Consider the following 17,602-nt stretch of genomic DNA (forward strand, 5'->3'; position numbering starts at 1 on the left):
AAACGCTTATTGATTTTTAAATAACTATTATTTATGAAAGTAGAAGAATATAAATGATCGTATTAGATTCATAATTGTTACATATTTGCAGTAACTTATTTTTAAAATGTGTTTTTCAATTAAAAGACGCAACAATATTGTTTACCTTATTTCTAATGCTAAAGAAAACTAACTATAACTCATACTAAAATTTCTATAGCTGATAGTTCTATTTTTAAAATCATTTGTAATTGAGATTATTCGGCTTAGGCCTCTTAGGAGGGCAATAGGTGAAGGTCCCAACAATCCCAATTTCCAACCCAACTTGAGGCAGCATGTAGATTAAATTGAAGTGTGTCAAGCAGTGGGACGTACTCCGAGATTTATTCATTTCATATTCTTCGTTAGCCTCTGCCTGCGTGTTACTAGAACAGTCATCCGAGACCAGAGGGCTTACCGCGAAAAACTTATCAACCTCCCTTCCATATTACAAAGACAACTAAATTTCGATTAAAAGTTAAAGATCCAGTTAAGTATGATGTTTTACCTTGTATCACAGAATAAATAATACTAGGTACAGAATACTCAGTCTCACGAAACGCGTCTATTACGATCAGGACTGGCAGGATGATATGGCTGCAGGGTGGCGACAGCGCCACGCGCGGCTTATGGCTAGCCACCAAAATTGGTGTGGAACGGATGTACTTTTACCTACCTGTAGCAAAGCGATCAAATCGCGGAGGGAGCAACGCCTGCTTGTATCCTTAAATTTATTTTTGTTATCCAATAAAAACAATCCAAGTTTACCTGTATACACAGGTGTAGGTGGGGTTGCCGTGGTTGCTCTCGACCCTCAGCTCGATGATGTCGTAAGCGACGGGGTACTTGACGCCGCCGATGTCGGTCAGCTTCGGGTACTGCACGGGGAAGTACTGTATGGCGGTGCCGTTCGCGTCATACATGTAGTCGCCGAAGAGGTGCTATATTACCTGTAGACACAGGTGTAGGTGGGGTTGCCGTGGTTGCTCTCGACCCTCAGCTCGATGATGTCGTAAGCGACGGGGTACTTGACGCCGCCGATGTCGGTCAGCTTCGGGTACTGCACGGGGAAGTACTGTATGGCGGTGCCGTTCGCGTCATACATGTAGTCGCCGGAGAGGTGCTATATTACCTGTAGACACAGGTGTAGGTGGGGTTGCCGTGGTTGCTCTCGACCCTCAGCTCGATGATGTCGTAAGCGAAGGGGTACTTGACGCCGCCGATGTCGGTCAGCTTCGGGTACCGTATGGCGGTGCCGTTCGCGTCATACATGTAGTAGAAGAGGTGCTATATTACCTGTAGACACAGGTGTAGGTGGGGTTGCCGTGGTTGCTCTCGACCCTCAGCTCGATGATGTCGTAAGCGAAGGGGTACTTGACGCCGCCGATGTCGGTCAGCTTCGGGTACTGTATGGCGGTGCCGTTCGCGTCATACATGTAGTAGAAGAGGTGCTATATTACCTGTAGACACAGGTGTAGGTGGGGTTGCCGTGGTTGCTCTCGACCCTCAGCTCGATGATGTCGTAAGCGACGGGGTACTTGACGCCGCCGATGTCGGTCAGCTTCGGGTACTGCACGGGGAAGTACTGTATGGCGGTGCCGTTCGCGTCATACATGTAGTCGCCGGAGAGGTGCTATATTACCTGTAGACACAGGTGTAGGTGGGGTTGCCGTGGTTGCTCTCGACCCTCAGCTCGATGATGTCGTAAGCGAAGGGGTACTTGACGCCGCCGATGTCGGTCAGCTTCGGGTACCGTATGGCGGTGCCGTTCGCGTCATACATGTAGTAGAAGAGGTGCTATATTACCTGTAGACACAGGTGTAGGTGGGGTTGCCGTGGTTGCTCTCGACCCTCAGCTCGATGATGTCGTAAGCGAAGGGGTACTTGACGCCGCCGATGTCGGTCAGCTTCGGGTACTGTATGGCGGTGCCGTTCGCGTCATACATGTAGTAGAAGAGGTGCTATATTACCTGTAGACACAGGTGTAGGTGGGGTTGCCGTGGTTGCTCTCGACCCTCAGCTCGATGATGTCGTAGGCGACGGGGTACTTGACGCCGCCGATGTCGGTCAGCTTCGGGTACTGCACGGGGAAGTACTGTATGGCGGTGCCGTTCGCGTCATACATGTAGTCGCCGGAGAGGTGCTATATTACCTGTAGACACAGGTGTAGGTGGGGTTGCCGTGGTTGCTCTCGACCCTCAGCTCGATGATGTCGTAGGCGACGGGGTACTTGACGCCGCCGATGTCGGTCAGCTTCGGGTACTGCACGGGGAAGTACTGTATGGCGGTGCCGTTCGCGTCATACATGTAGTTGCCGAACAGGTGCGGTTCTGGGTCTTGCTCGCCGTGGAGACCCTGGGATTAAAATAATACAATTCATTAAACTACTACATCACTACCTTGTTAACAAAGTCCCGCGTTGCCAGTGGCTGATTTGCCCTAAAGCCCAGTAGACCCGAGCCTAGGGCGGCAAGATATTTAGGGGCGGCTAATTGTGACAAAAAATTCGCGGATGACAACAATAAATAACTCAAAATGTAGTCAATATTATGGGTGCTGAGAAAGGGGGCGGCTACAGGGCCTGAGGCCTAGGGCGGCAAAAACTGCAAATCCGCCACTGCCCGCCGCATCTGTTTGTGTGTATATGTAAAATCAAACTGCTAAACGAATTTTCATGCGGTTTTCACCTATCAATAGAGTGATTCTTGAGGAAGGTTTAGCTGTATAATTTGTTAAGGTTTAGTGTAACCCGTGCTAAGCCTGCGAGGGTCGCTAGTGGGATATAAGAACAAGGTTCAGTTGTGGTGGTGTATGACTCACATAGACGGAGAAGTTTTTGGGCGCGGACTCGATCTTGCCGTCGACGGCGAGCAGCCGCGACATGTGCTCCAAGGAGAACCCCGTCACCTCCACTACGGCGTATGTTCGGACCACTGAAACATTGTGTTTTATTGTATTAGCCGAACCGAGGTAATAAGTGTTTGGCAAAATTATTGGTACAAGCTGTTATCGCTGATTGTACTTTTCTTTCCACAGGCAACTAAAACTTATCACGACAATTCTAAAAACCCCAAACACAATTAGGTTGCTTTGTTTCCATGGCCACCTCCTGTCTCCATCATCACTAGATCAGCTCGATGGTACAATGGGTCGTGGATTGTCACCAGACTTACACAATTAAGTATGCAAATTTTCAGCTTCATAGGATGCGAGTCAAATTTAACTTGCAAGATTTGACCCGTACAAATATTTATATACATAGGTACATTAAAAACTAACTAACTAAAACTAACTGAATACTGATAGGCGAGTGCACACATCTCATATTATTAGAAATTTCTACTATTACTAAATTCAAGACAACATACAAAGCTAGTTTGTCATATGGCAGGCCCAGGACTTGAGTTAGACCAAGAAAAGTCTGCAACGATTTTGATAGCCCACGCAGCGCAAGTGTTATTTATACGTCGTAATTTGATAGAAGATTGACGTTTAAAATAACGCTTGTACTGCATGGCTTATCAAGATTGCTGCAGACTTTTCTTGGTTTAAATCTAGTGAGTTTTCATATTCTGGTTAGTAGTGGCACTGACCCAGGTAGCCGGGGAAGCCCTGGAAGGCCCAGCACTCGGCCGGCATGGCGCCCGGGGTGAGCGCGAACCGCGGCGACGTGTACACCCACCACACCGGCAGCCCCAGCACCGAGTACTGCTTCGTCTTGATCTGGTACAGCTCCGTGCATTTTGTTGATACCACTTGTCCGCCTGGAAGAACATTAGTTCACTTTAAATCGCAAATAGGGGGTATTACTGCAATGTTCTGCCGCCAAAGTGCAGCACTAGCTCCTCTAGTAAACCATCAAGTAACTTATACATACTGTGCCTTAAACTGTTTTCTGACAAGTTTTCACAGGCAATAAAATATGACATTGATGCATCAAGGCGGGCCTACCGGGAAACGCGAAAATCGATTTTATCTTATCGCTCGAGTATGCAAGAGTGATAGAAAGGTTAGATAACGAAATTTCGATTTTCTTATTTCGCGGTAGACCCCCAGATTGTGACGGACAGTGGTAGTGGCGCCTCCTACGCAATTTCGCGTAATATTCCCTATTGCTTCCTTACGCGGCTTAAGCTAAAGACTCTGGTTCGATTCCCGCCTTGGTTACCGATGGACTTGCTCACTTTTTCTTTAGTGTATGATATCTATTTAATTTTATGACTCAAATTGATTCACTCAGTGACTCACCTGCGGACTCGAGCGCGTAGTCGACCAGCCCCGTCTTATCCGCGTCATACACGTCCAGCATGCCGGCCACGATCCTCCTCACGGCCTCCGCGTCGAACTCCCCTCCCTCCCTCCTCACCTCCACCTCCCGCACGTACTCCTTGAACCTCTCCACTATCACCTCCATCTGCCGCTTCTCGAACACGGCTAGATACTCCTGGATTAAAGATCTTATCTTATCCTCGTCCATCTCAGGCTTCCACGAAGATATGAGGCGCTCGTGTATCTCTATGCTCATTCGCTGCATCTGCTCTTTGGTAATGTAATGCTTATCGAAGTAATTCTTTAATTTGGCAGCGACAGCTTCGCTGTTGCCGTCCGCGTTGATTATTTGGACTAGATTGTTCTGTAGATATTTTATTGAGTATTGTTCGATCTGCTGTTCGAGGTTGTCGAACTTGGACAGTTTTTGGTCGAAGTACTTGAGTCTGGTGTCGACGTTGAGCGCCCAGTCCTCTAGAGCGGCGACTCTTCTCGTCAAGTCCGAGTCTTGGATTATGACGGGAGGTTTGTACGTGTCTTTTATTTCTTGAGGCATTATGTACTCCGAATAATTGTAACCTGTAAAAAGAAGTGTGATTAATAATAATAGTGGTTTTGACTGTTCTGTCCTTCCCGAGTGTATAATAGCTATAATATAATAAGGTATAGGCGGGGAAGGACAGAGTTATATGAGTGATAGTAATACAAGAGTGACTCACCTAAAGTGTATCAGAACATCTTTGTAAGGTGACCTCTATCCTTCCCCGGTTTGTATCGTGGTGGAAATAAAACATTATCGCATAGAAAACAATGTAATTATGTCATAAATAGCCCGTTTACACTATTATGAATATTGACATATATAAATATATAGACTGCGCAAATTAGATACCAACCCGAAATATAATGTTGTTGAAGCATATCAAAGTCGCATTCATTCAAGAATGTAACAAAGTGCTTAAGAAAAAAATAACCTTTTGCAAAAGTCGGTGACTTGTTACTTGCTTGGTACCCTTTTAATCGTCTATTGGTTACGCCTTTAAGGCATACTTATGTAGATACGGTCAGGAGGGCTGTGTGCCTGTTTTGCACCGTCGTAGTCAAACTAGTATTGGGATAGGAACACTTAAGCGACTTTGATATGCGAAACAAAATTAAAACTTATTCTAAACTTAAACTAAGTATAAGCAAAGAATTTACTGAATATAAAATAATATAATTTGTGATGCCATCAGCGTTATTTAAATTAAAATTAAAAAGAACACCAAATTATTCAATAATAAATTCAAACCGAATTTATGACTAGGGGTTAAGTCTTTTTGAAAATTAGCATTTAATTTTAGTCACAAAAGAAGACAAATAATTAATTCTTAAGCTAATTTAACCTCTTAGCCGCCGCTGCCCGATATGTGTGAGTATGTGACAACTAGTACATGTAATAACGAATAAATTTAATATCATAAAACAGACTTGTTTTAGATGGTACTCTGGATCACCGTAAACTACGTTTGTAACGAAGTTTAGTAAAAAAAAAGCTTTAATCTCGACCGATATATCGGAAAATAAGAAAATAAAATTTGTTGTATTTTTCACGTAAATTTACATTAAAAATACTACTAGTAACTATAGTAGACTTGTGTGGTGGCTAAAAGGTCAAAGTACAGGTACAGAAAAATCGATTAAAACTCCAAATTATGGCCACTTATTACTTCAAAGGTACATAAGGTTTTTAATTGCAATTAAATAAATAATTTAAATATTTATTTTTCACTGGATAATATTATTTTATGAACATGGTATAAGCAGAATATATTATTATTTTAAATATAAATTAAACATCAATGACAACATTGAATAATTTATGCGAATATTGCAATGATAATAATAATTCGTATATTGTACTCTGAACATAAAATATTTTAATGACACATTTATAATTAATTAATTACTATTTAAATTAAGAGTGCGTGTAAGTAAAAGAAAATAAAAAGCATGATTGTAATCGTCATAGACATTGATAGCAAACAAAAATAAAATGTTCCCTTACACACACTCTCTTAAAATTTCTACACCCAGCCAAAGACAAGAGCAATGAAAAGGGCTCAGATTCTCAACATAACAAATGCCAAGCGATGTACGTACTATTGCGGATATCTATGTATATATGGATCTTCAGGATACTTTCTCAGGAGAGAGACAGTGTAGGTATATGTTATTTCCATGGCCCTCTTAGTAGCAAGTAAATAGCAGAAAGTGTCAGGGGGAAGGATAAATGTATGTTATAACCCGTTTTGTGCGAAAAACTGAACTTTTATGAGTTCATATTGTTTGATATCTAATAATTTACCAGTTTTCATTGCTCCGAGTTTTGAAATGTACATATAGTTTTATTGAACATATTCCGCATAAAATGCTGCATAAATGGATATTATGTAATAATTAAGTACTATATTTACTGTAACCTACAGCATGTGTACGTCTTAGTTTGCATTTAGACCGAAGGGTTCACAACCTGTTCCTCACTGGGTTCAAACTTAACATAAAGTAGTTATTTACTTGCATTGTTATAATCGTTATTCTGTTGTGACGTTATAATGTTTTCAAGTACTTAGGATTGAGTAAAAATTCGTGTCATCTTGGTGAGTTTTGTGTGACGGGTTCTGTAAAACACGACCGAAGATACCGTTTTACACTAAGACGAGAATTGTATTAAAATACAGAGAGAAATCATCAAAAGCCGAGATAGTTGGGCTTTGTGACGGACAGATTTTAAAATCTAGCGACCTTTTTCACAGTTCACCATTGTATTTTATAAAATTAACATAATATATCTTATATTGCCTAAATGCAAACTAAATAGTACAAACAACAACACTCCTAACTGTTCATCGGTGGACCTTATTACAAAGGGCATAAGGTACACCGAAGTACAGTTAACAGTGTGCGCGATGGTACACGTAGAACGAAAGTGACAGTGTAGTATTGATCCTTGTCTCTAATGTTGCGATAACCCTTTTTTATTTAGTGGTCCTAAAACCTTAAGCCTATTTGATTTTATTACTATCTAAATGCATATTTAACACTTTATTTTTGCTGCCAAGTATAAGTTATCTAGAAAATAGTCCCCTGATAATCCAGGAAGAGACATCCTATAGTGATTCTCCCTGCAAAATTTCTAGCTGAAATTAATTTAATAAGTGTGTACAGATTTTGAAAGGGTCACTAAAGGATCGGTCGGTAACCGGTTACCATACGGGCTTTACGCTTATCACTGGCGTAGTAAAAAAAAGGGTCCGTCGAGAAGATATCCCTGCGCCGTGACAACGTGTCCCCTCGGCGTGACGGTGAGCGGGCCGCGGTGTACGGGCCCGATGCACACGTCACTGCGGTTGTGCTAGGGGCGCTCCGTTAGTCAGCCCAGCACGCCGCGCCAGAAGCGCCGCATCTCCTCGTAGCAGCTCGAGGCCACCACCTTCATGTAGTCGGACGCGTCTGACATCCTGTTCTGCACGATGTCTCGGTACTCTACGTAGGTTTTGGACACTTCGGGGAATTCCGGAAGGTTCTCCCGGATGTCCGGTAGAGTGATGTTGATGTCCGGCAGGGTGATGTTTGGAAGGGTGATGGCGGGGAGGGAGGGGGTGTACTCGGACAGGTCGAGGTGGAAATCTTTAAAGTTGGGCGCGAGAGTGTCCAGGTTCTCGTACGTGTAGTACGCTGAAAGGAATTCGGCTCGGTTACTCGTCGGTTCGGATCGGCGTGACATTTGCGTGAGTGTGCTGTGTGGATAAGACATGCGGTACTCTCGTGGTTGGGTTATCATAACCATACCTCGCAATCGAGTTAGCAAAACCGTAGCAGTTGTACATTAAATTTGACGCATATATACGTATTTACTAAGTCAAATACAAAAACTATGTTTTAAACAGTGTTGGCAAAATATCAATTCGAATTGACGATTGACGATTGAGGATTGACCGATCAATTCGAATTGACGATTGACGATTGACGAAACTAATTCTAAATCTACTGATTGAAGATTGACGATTACTAATCGTTACTTCGAATTGACCGGTCAATCCTCAATCCTCAATCGTCAATTCGGATTGACGATTACTTTGTACGTACACCTAATGTCCTTTTTATTTAGGCCATTTTTTGAAACTGACCAAATGCGTTCCGAAGGGGTGTCCGAGTTTACCAAAGGTTCCGAAACATGTTTCTGACGGCATTATGAAGGATGTCCTTTTTGGAACATTTTCGGGACTTTCCTTGAAATTAACCGATAGCGTTCAAAATCGATATCTGAGGTGCCCAAAGGTTTCGATACTTGTTTCCGAGGGAAATATTGAGAGATGCCCTTTTTTGGGACATTTCTAGAAATAACCCGATTGCGTTTAAAATCTAGTAGCCAGAGGTTTCTAAACATCTTTTCGACTGCAATATTGAAAGGTGTCCTGTTTCGGGACATTTTAGTGACATTTTTTGAAAGTGACTGCTTGGATTCAAAATCGATATCTAAGGTGCAAAACATGGTTTCAATGGCAATATTTAGATTCTACCAGGGACAGGAACCGGTTACCTTAACCGGGGTTTTTCATAGAGTTATTTTAGAAGCGGTTGTAAAAACCCCTACCATAACGGTAACCGTCTGATAAGGTAACACTTTGATTCGGTAACCGTATCAGATACGGTTAACCTCTGTTACCGGTAACCGAAATAAAAACCAAGTCTATTCAGTTACCTCATTATAAAGTTTTTGACCAGTTCAAACGATTGTAATCTTTACACTTACACTTAAATTCAAGTTGTTATTGAATAACCGAGGTTGGCATGAACGATCTATGAAGCCTCCAGCATAAACAAGTTTTTTTGCCGTTCCTCTGTTTATCTTTATATCTACCTGTGTGGTGTGTTCTTATTATATTATAAATAAAATAATTAAAATAAATAAAGTAAAAGAAATAAATAAAATACAAAATAAATAAAAGTAAATAAATAAAATACAAAATAAATAAAATAAATAAAATAAATAAAATAAATAAAATAAATAAAATAAATAAAATAAATAAAATAAATAAAATAAATAAAATAAATAAAATAAATAAAATAAATAAAATAAATAAAATAAATAAAATAAATAAAATAAATAAAATAAATAAAATAAATAAAATAAATAAAATAAATAAAATAAATAAAATAAATAAAATAAATAAAATAAATAAAATAAATAAAATAAATAAAATAAATAAAATAAATAAAATAAATAAAATAAATAAAATAAATAAAATAAATAAAATAAATAAAATAAATAAAATAAATAAAATAAATAAAATAAATAAAATAAATAAAATAAATAAAATAAATAAAATAAATAAAATAAATAAAATAAATAAAATAAATAAAATAAATAAAATAAATAAAATAAATAAAATAAATAAAATAAATAAAATAAATAAAATAAATAAAATAAATAAAATAGATAAAATAGATAAAATAGATAAAATAGATAAAATAGATAAAATAGATAAAATAGATAAAATAGATAAAATAGATAAAATAGATAAAATAGATAAAATAGATAAAATAGATAAAATAGATAAAATAGATAAAATAGATAAAATAGATAAAATAGATAAAATAGATAAAATAGATAAAATAGATAAAATAGATAAAATAGATAAAATAGATAAAATAGATAAAATAGATAAAATAGATAAAATAGATAAAATAGATAAAATAGATAAAATAGATAAAATAGATAAAATAGATAAAATAGATAAAATAGATAAAATAGATAAAATAGATAAAATAGATAAAATAGATAAAATAGATAAAATAGATAAAATAGATAAAATAGATAAAATAAATAAAATAAATAAAATAAATAAAATAAATAAAATAAATAAAATAAATAAAATAAATAAAATAAATAAAATAAATAAAATAAATAAAATAAATAAAATAAATAAAATAAATAAAATAAATAAAATAAATAAAATAAATAAAATAAATAAAATAAATCAATACTGACATCAGGAACATGTTTTCGAACCTCTGGGAACCTCAGATATCGAATTTAAGTCCAGTAAGTAAGTCCCAAAAACTTACACCTTTGAAAAGTAATCTTAGGGACTATGGTTAATCTAGATTGAGAATTGATTTAATCCGAATTGAGGATTGATGCGTTAATTCAAATTGATTCAATCGGATTGACGCGTCAATCAGAATTGATTCAATTCGAATTGATCAATCCGGATTGATCAATTCGGATTGACGCGTCAATTCGATTGATCAATCCGGATTGATTTAGTTCAGATTGATGCCAACACTGGTTTTAAATTAATTATTTAAGATCTGTTTGCGTGTGATTACGCTAAATAAGGTATTTACATCCTTGTGCTATACACACATCATTACGTTATAAGTAGGTACAATTTATTTTGAATTTCAAATTAAGAGTAAACAAATTGAGATCAAATAAACAAAAATTTAAAGAAGTCATTTAATAATTTACTTTCCAGAAACACAAATTTAACTTTAAAATTTAAAAAATAGTGACTGTGTTATCATGAGTCATGATGATGATTCATGACATATGAACGCTAACCTTTACATTCAACTGTCATTTGCTATGGTTTTGCTAGCTCGATTGCGAGCTTATTGCGAGGTATGATCATAACTTGGCGTGTGCCTTAACCATGGCAACAAACTATACATTCGCGATTATCATATTCGAGGAGTATGAAAACAAGAATTAGTTCATTTCTGAATTCACAACCTTGTTTCTCAAACAAAGTACACTTGAATCTTGAGGTTCAGGAACTGTAAATATTTAATCTGAATTTTTGTTCTATTTCCATTAAAACATAAAAAAAAGAACTTTCTATAAATGTTGAATGTCAAATATACTTAGAGTAGTTAACCATAATCATAACCTAAATTAACGTCTAACGTCTATTTCGAATAAAGAAAGAATTCACCCTTTCTTTGGAGAACTATTTGCTAGAAATAATAATATAGTGAAATAAGCATGGTAATCCTAAAGAAAATGTAATTTTTTTCAAGCAGTTAATCTGAAAATTCATGAATCATATCATATCGAAGTGGGTTCTAGATCTGTCTTGCGAAGCGTTCATATGCACGCACCCGCGCTCATACTCTCAAGAGACTCTCAAGGCAGATCTAGAACGCTCGTATGACATGCACGTACATACATACATAAAAAATATGCGAGTAATTCGCGATGGTTCGAAAATGGTGCTGCATTCGCCAGTGGACCACTCGACCACCACCACACCACCACTAACATAGAAAAAAATTTAAAAACGTTATCTGCCTCTTTCTCGAATATACACGAATGATAGAGAGGCAGATAACTATAGTTGTGCCGTTCTAGAGAACGTTCTCCGTTTACTAACTCGTGCGAGAACATTCGGTTTAAAGATTTTTATTGTCTAAGAAATTACAGAAATTTCACTTACAAGAAACATTCTCAATACAAATCACGTTCTCGAAAACGGCACAACTATACAAATCACGATTTTTTTTTATGTTGGCGGTAGGTAGGCTCAAAGATGGACGCATCATTATAGTTCATTTGTTTTAGCTTTGATAAGAAGGTAAGCGTCCTTTACATGTCTTTAAATTGAAAAACGCTTTAAAAAAATCAGTAACTATTACTTATGAAAGCAGAAAAATATAAAAGATCGTATTGGATTCATAATTCACAACCATAAGACACATCAAGATTCACAACCTTCTTTCTAATGCTAAAAAAAACGAACTATAGCAGGAAGCCTAGAGAGTAGTGTGTGTAGCGACTCACATCCATATCCGAGCGCTGGCAGCAGCAGCAGCAGCAGCCACGGCCACCAGCGCCGCCGGCTCGCCGCGTGCCGCGCGCTGCGCTTGCCGCTGCTGCTCACGGCCGCTGCGCTAGGCGAAAACTGGACACGGAAACATTATAGATTAATGGTGTTATATAGATAAGGTTTCAAGTTAACATGGTCATTTATGAATACTTATAAAAACCGAACAAATACGAGTCGGACTCGCCCACCGAGGGTTCCGTACATTTTAGTATTTGTTGTTATAGCGGCAACAGAAATACATCATCTGTGAAAATTTCAACTGTCTCGGTTTGAGATACAGCCTGGTGACAGACAGACAGACGGACAGAGGAATCTTAGTTATAGGATCCCATTTTTACCCTTTGGGTACGGAACCCTAATAAAAATGAGGTATGTACTTCGGTTGAAATACACAATTCTAGAAACACGATGTTTGACGAGCCTTTTTTGCGTATATTTTCAAGTACTCCGCGTGTATGACAGTAGGTGATAGGTAGAGATGCCCCGAATAGTGAATTTGGCCGAATACCGAATATTCGGTATATTCGAATATTTAGAGTTCGATAATGTTTTTTTTTTGACATGACGCACGAAGATTTATGCAAATATTTTTATATGTGTATATAGTGGGTATTAGTGGCTACTCATGCATATTTTTTTTGTAGGTGTACCTCCGCGAATAGTATAAAAAATAATGAGAAGAAAAATAAAATGTTTTTTTTTTTATAATGAAGTATAAGGACATGATGCAGGTTAAACATATTCATTTTGTAGTCTATTTTATTGTTGGCAAATATAATTTTGTTTGGTTAATCTAACTTGAACGGTTTACAAAATATGACACTTTCAATGATACACTGATGACTTTACATTATCCTGAATAACTCAAAAACAAAAGAAGATCGAGGACTGATATTAAGCATAGAGAGTTCTTAGGACCTGCCAGTACACCACCTGAAAGAATGACCAAATCCGTCATCGGGGGCACTTCTTGTTCGCTTAGCCTGCTAGACCCTTTATACAATACTTTTTATTTATTGATACTTTATCATACTGTAAAGCTTTTTCTGGCTGAGGAATTACTGCGGGGTCCACTACCTTTATTTACTACACTACTAGTTTAATTATCTTTTTGTGATTTTTTTCTTTTTAGGTAGGTAGGTGCAACAGATATTCGGTATTCGGCCGAATAGTAGGAACATTCGGCCGAATACCGAATATTCGGCAAAGTGGCCGAATAGGCCGAATACCGAATAGTTGCCGAATATTCGTGGCATCTCTAGTGATAGGTGACAAATACTCACGGTTTCAGTAACGGTGGTGACGGTGGTGGTGACGGCGCTGCTGATGGCGGCGTATAGCCAGTAGAAGGACGCCGCGACCGCTGACGCGCTCCGGGACAGGATGCCAGCTGAAATTATAAAATTGTTACTATTCTGATCTTATTTACTTGAATTTCATATATTAAGCCATTAAACGTCAACTCTAACTCTTTATTGTCCAAACGTTAAATTTGAATGCATATTTACATATTTTTGTGCACCCTTTTAATGATAACTGCAAAAATTTGGGGCCCGCTTTTAAATGAAAGTGCCAACTAGATCTCACTGGGATTAATCTAGTTTTCTCACGACATCCCACTTCCGCTTGGCTTAAGTTTGGTGCTAGGTTGATCTGTGTAAGATTTCCCCAGATGTTTATTTATTCTCTGCGGACCAAAAGTAAGGGAACCTAGTTTGAAAACAATCGGTGAAATTGTCTACTGACTTTGGATGTACCAGTGTGAAAATACATAGTAGTGGGTTACCTTCTGCAATCTGCTCCATGTACGAATAGCAATGCGATGGACTAACCACGTGACGGTAGGAGATGATAACGATGATCGTTAATAATCATGAAATAATCCACTAGCGTTGTTCTACATACCCTGGTACCTAGAGTTTCTGTCGCGACCATATTGTGACACATAGAGGTACATGTGTGGGTTACCTTGCTGCGGTCTCCGCTCCGTGTAGGGGTAGCGGTGCGAGGGCCCGACGACGCTGCGGTAGGTGTTTGTGACGGTGGTGGTGATGGTGGTGACGATGGTCACCAGCAGGCGGGTGAGCCACCAGCGTTGCTCCACGGGGGCGTAGCCGCCGTTGCCGCGGAAGTAAGACTCGTCGTCTGAGCTGTCTATTGACTGCGAAAGAGAAAATATTATTATTTAAAAATTATTACAAGAGGAACATTGTTGCAAATTCCTTGGGAGTTTGCAGACAGCCAATATTATTTATTAATACATTATTTGCCAAAAAGGGAATGAAATATCCTTTTAAAGTATTATATATCTGATTTTAACGTACTGTTGACCATGTTGCTAATCGAACTGAGATTCGGTCAATTTTAAGTCAATTTGCCGCCGCGGGGTGAGGTAATTTCGTTCGGGGCGGGGTAGAGCGTGACCATTCTGTATGAAATATTATTACTTATTCTGCGCAAAAGGAAAATTTACTATTCAGGAATAGTTGAGATCTATGTTTATCAGTTTTTGAACATTTGTTGTGTACTCACGGTGTATCTCTTCCTGCAGCTGCTAGTCCAGGCTGCCACGTCCACCTCGTCGGCGGAGGTGTTGGGCCCCTGCACGCGGAACTGCGACAGCGAGCGCCGCGACATGTTGGGCACGGCCACCTGCCCCGGCGCCAGCTCCACGCGGTCCTTGGAGAGCGGCGAGTACGTGTAGTCCGTCTTGGGATATTTACTGGAAATACATTTGAAAATTGAGTTCATCTCGTCATTTTCACAGGTTTTAAAGGTTCGGAAACACAAATGTGTCAGATGTGATATTCTCTAACTCTAATATTAACCACACTTTACTGTAGACGTGCTCGTTTTCAACGGACATGGTATAAAAGTTCTTAGTCAATAAAACCTATTGTTCCGACATTGTTATTTCTGCGTTTCACTGAAGGACAAGGAGGCACTAATGACAGGGAAAGTCCCCATAATTATAAAACAAAATGTTTATCATATTCGGCTAATTAAAACAAGAATACTAAACTAGTATATGAGTCACTTAACTTCAATCTCGGGTACATCCATCCATCAGATTGTGCGATTTTGGTATTAAGAAAAGGTAATTGGGTAGATATTTGCTGAGAGGATGGATTGGTTTACCCGAGTTGAAGTTAAGCGACACATTTTTTATAATAAACTAGCTTCAACTGAACAACAATAAACAGGTATTTTCTAACCATATCGTAAGTGAATTAGACCGTTCCCGCAAGCGAACTGACGTGCGTCTAGTTCTCATATTAGAAACTCCTGATATTTATATAATTCTATAATTATTTAATCAATTGTCAGCACGAAATCACGTAAGAATTATAAATTATAACACTATGTTGAATCGTTTACAGAATATTTATGATTGATCTATTGTCAAACTGACAGCTTAATTCATAATTTTTTTATTTATACTCTTCAAAATCAGTTTGATTGTCTGTCAAGCTAAATGTTCAAACTTCTTTCATTTATCATTCAGAAACTTAGAGGCAACTTAGATGATATAACCAAACGGAGTAGCCCTTAGCAGGCGTTTCCCTCGAAAATAGGCGGCCAATGGTCATACACAATGAATGGACTGACGTTTATCTGACATGGCTATTTTTACGTTACGTACGCCTACATTTTACGTGTCCTTCTCCCGCAAAAATCGACAGACTGTTTTTTACAGAAAATTACAGACAAGGCGTCTCTGTTTGGTTATATCCTCTAAATTCCGAAATTTCTTGCTTGCTATAACTATTATTATCTGTCTACGCCAGCCTTACTCAACCTGCGGCCCGCGCAGCTGGCTGGCTTTTTAGGTAGCTCGCTAGCAGCTAACTTACGGCAAGATCTACAAGGCAAAACAATCTCAGTGATCTAAAAAAAAATGAATATGGGTGGTGTACACTAAACGATTTGTCAGTCTGATAATCTTGACGCACTTCGCGCACAGACTTATCGTAATCGGACTCCAACTTGGCTTAAAGCCTCCTGTAAACATTGCATATAGCACTCGTACCTGACGATCTCAGCGCATCGCAGTCCATACATGGCTGCGCTGCCGGCGGTGCGGAACTAACAGGTTTACACAACAACACTTGTTACTCACTTTGCATGTGTTACATATTCTTATCAGTGAACAGATTATGTGTACATTGCGTTTATTGTCCATATGTAATCTGTGTCAAGGTTTTTCTCTTAAGATTGGCTTATCAAATCACGCTACGTGAATTTAAGGGACAGGGTTGTTATCGCCAAATTACAAGCGTCCGTCATTGCGGTACCAGTATACCTAGAATACAAGTTGATTTTCAGAAATTCCTTGAAAAGAGACTTCACTTTTTAATATACACTATTGATTTAACAAATAATTGGAACTAGGTCACAATAATAGTTAAGTAAATTTCTTGTTTGTGATTTGTGTAACTGTACACGTGATAAATCTCGAATTTAATGTTTACACAACTGATTTAAACCAAATTTTAAATCAAAATTAAATTTTAATGGTACATGTACTATTGTCCACTTTATACTGTTAGATTTCTTATGAGTCAACAATTTTGATACCATGAACTATTTTACAATCTATTGATATCCTTCTTGGAATCTTGGTAGTCGGTAGAGCGAACTGCGAACCACATGTCATATCACAATTCAAACAATTCACTTAAATTTTTGACTCACTAGTCATATTTTTCACTTAAATTAATTTTAGACGGTATTACAGAATCCTTTAGGACCTGTTGTAATTCAATATGTCTAAAAATTATCACCAAGTCAAATCCAACTTTCAGTTCACTATATACCCGACTACGGTAAAGGTATCCCAAAAAAGGTTATGATTTAAGGAGTCAATATTTATAACAACAGTTTTTAGCAATCCAGCGACTATCTGATGATTTACAAACACTCCAACTAGTCGCGTCGCGCCGCGCCGCGCCCGGCGCTGCGCTCGTTTGGCATTTGCAGTTGCAAATATAGAAATAGAACTCATTTATTGTGCATGACGGGGAATACTGTCTGGCAGATATACGTAACAGAGGATTGGCGACAATGTTGCGAGTGCATCCTTTGTCAATTTTATAAAAAGCTCGGATATCAGCATCATTTAGTATAGGTATTAGTTACAAAGATAAAAACTATTTACCTACATGGCTCTGATATTATTTTACCATTAACTACACACTACACGTCGCTAACACAAAATACAATCCACAGTGCTAATACAAAAATTATGTATATTTAGGATCAACATGCCTGCTTAGTTAATTATAAGAGTTTTAAGAATTACAGCATCTCAAAAAGTGAAATTTGTCCAGGAACAGAATTCCGGCTACGAATTTGTTTTACTTATGTGTTTTCGTCTGATGAAAGATTAAAGTACACTCAAAGTTTACTGGTACGACTTGTAAATTCTTCTTTTCGCCTCT

At 38.2% G+C, this 17,602-nt stretch overlaps 1 protein-coding gene across 1 annotated transcript in view; it reads right to left on the reverse strand.

Annotated features, from left to right (window-relative positions):
• LOC134667120 (klaroid protein-like) overlaps nucleotides 1–17,602 on the reverse strand; it is a 49,679-nt gene that overhangs the window by 2,223 nt on the left and 29,854 nt on the right. The window contains exons 5-12 of the mRNA XM_063524403.1: nucleotides 14,694–14,883; nucleotides 14,130–14,322; nucleotides 13,445–13,551; nucleotides 12,116–12,236; nucleotides 4,267–4,866; nucleotides 3,612–3,782; nucleotides 2,839–2,951; nucleotides 2,171–2,373 (exon numbers count right to left, since the gene is read on the reverse strand). Coding sequence (XP_063380473.1) covers nucleotides 2,171–2,373; nucleotides 2,839–2,951; nucleotides 3,612–3,782; nucleotides 4,267–4,866; nucleotides 12,116–12,236; nucleotides 13,445–13,551; nucleotides 14,130–14,322; nucleotides 14,694–14,883 — 1,698 coding nt within the window. The remainder of the gene's footprint in view (nucleotides 1–2,170; nucleotides 2,374–2,838; nucleotides 2,952–3,611; nucleotides 3,783–4,266; nucleotides 4,867–12,115; nucleotides 12,237–13,444; nucleotides 13,552–14,129; nucleotides 14,323–14,693; nucleotides 14,884–17,602) is intronic.

This window comes from Cydia fagiglandana, chromosome 9, assembly GCF_963556715.1.
Source record: "Cydia fagiglandana chromosome 9, ilCydFagi1.1, whole genome shotgun sequence".
Lineage (NCBI taxonomy): Eukaryota > Metazoa > Arthropoda > Insecta > Lepidoptera > Tortricidae > Cydia > Cydia fagiglandana.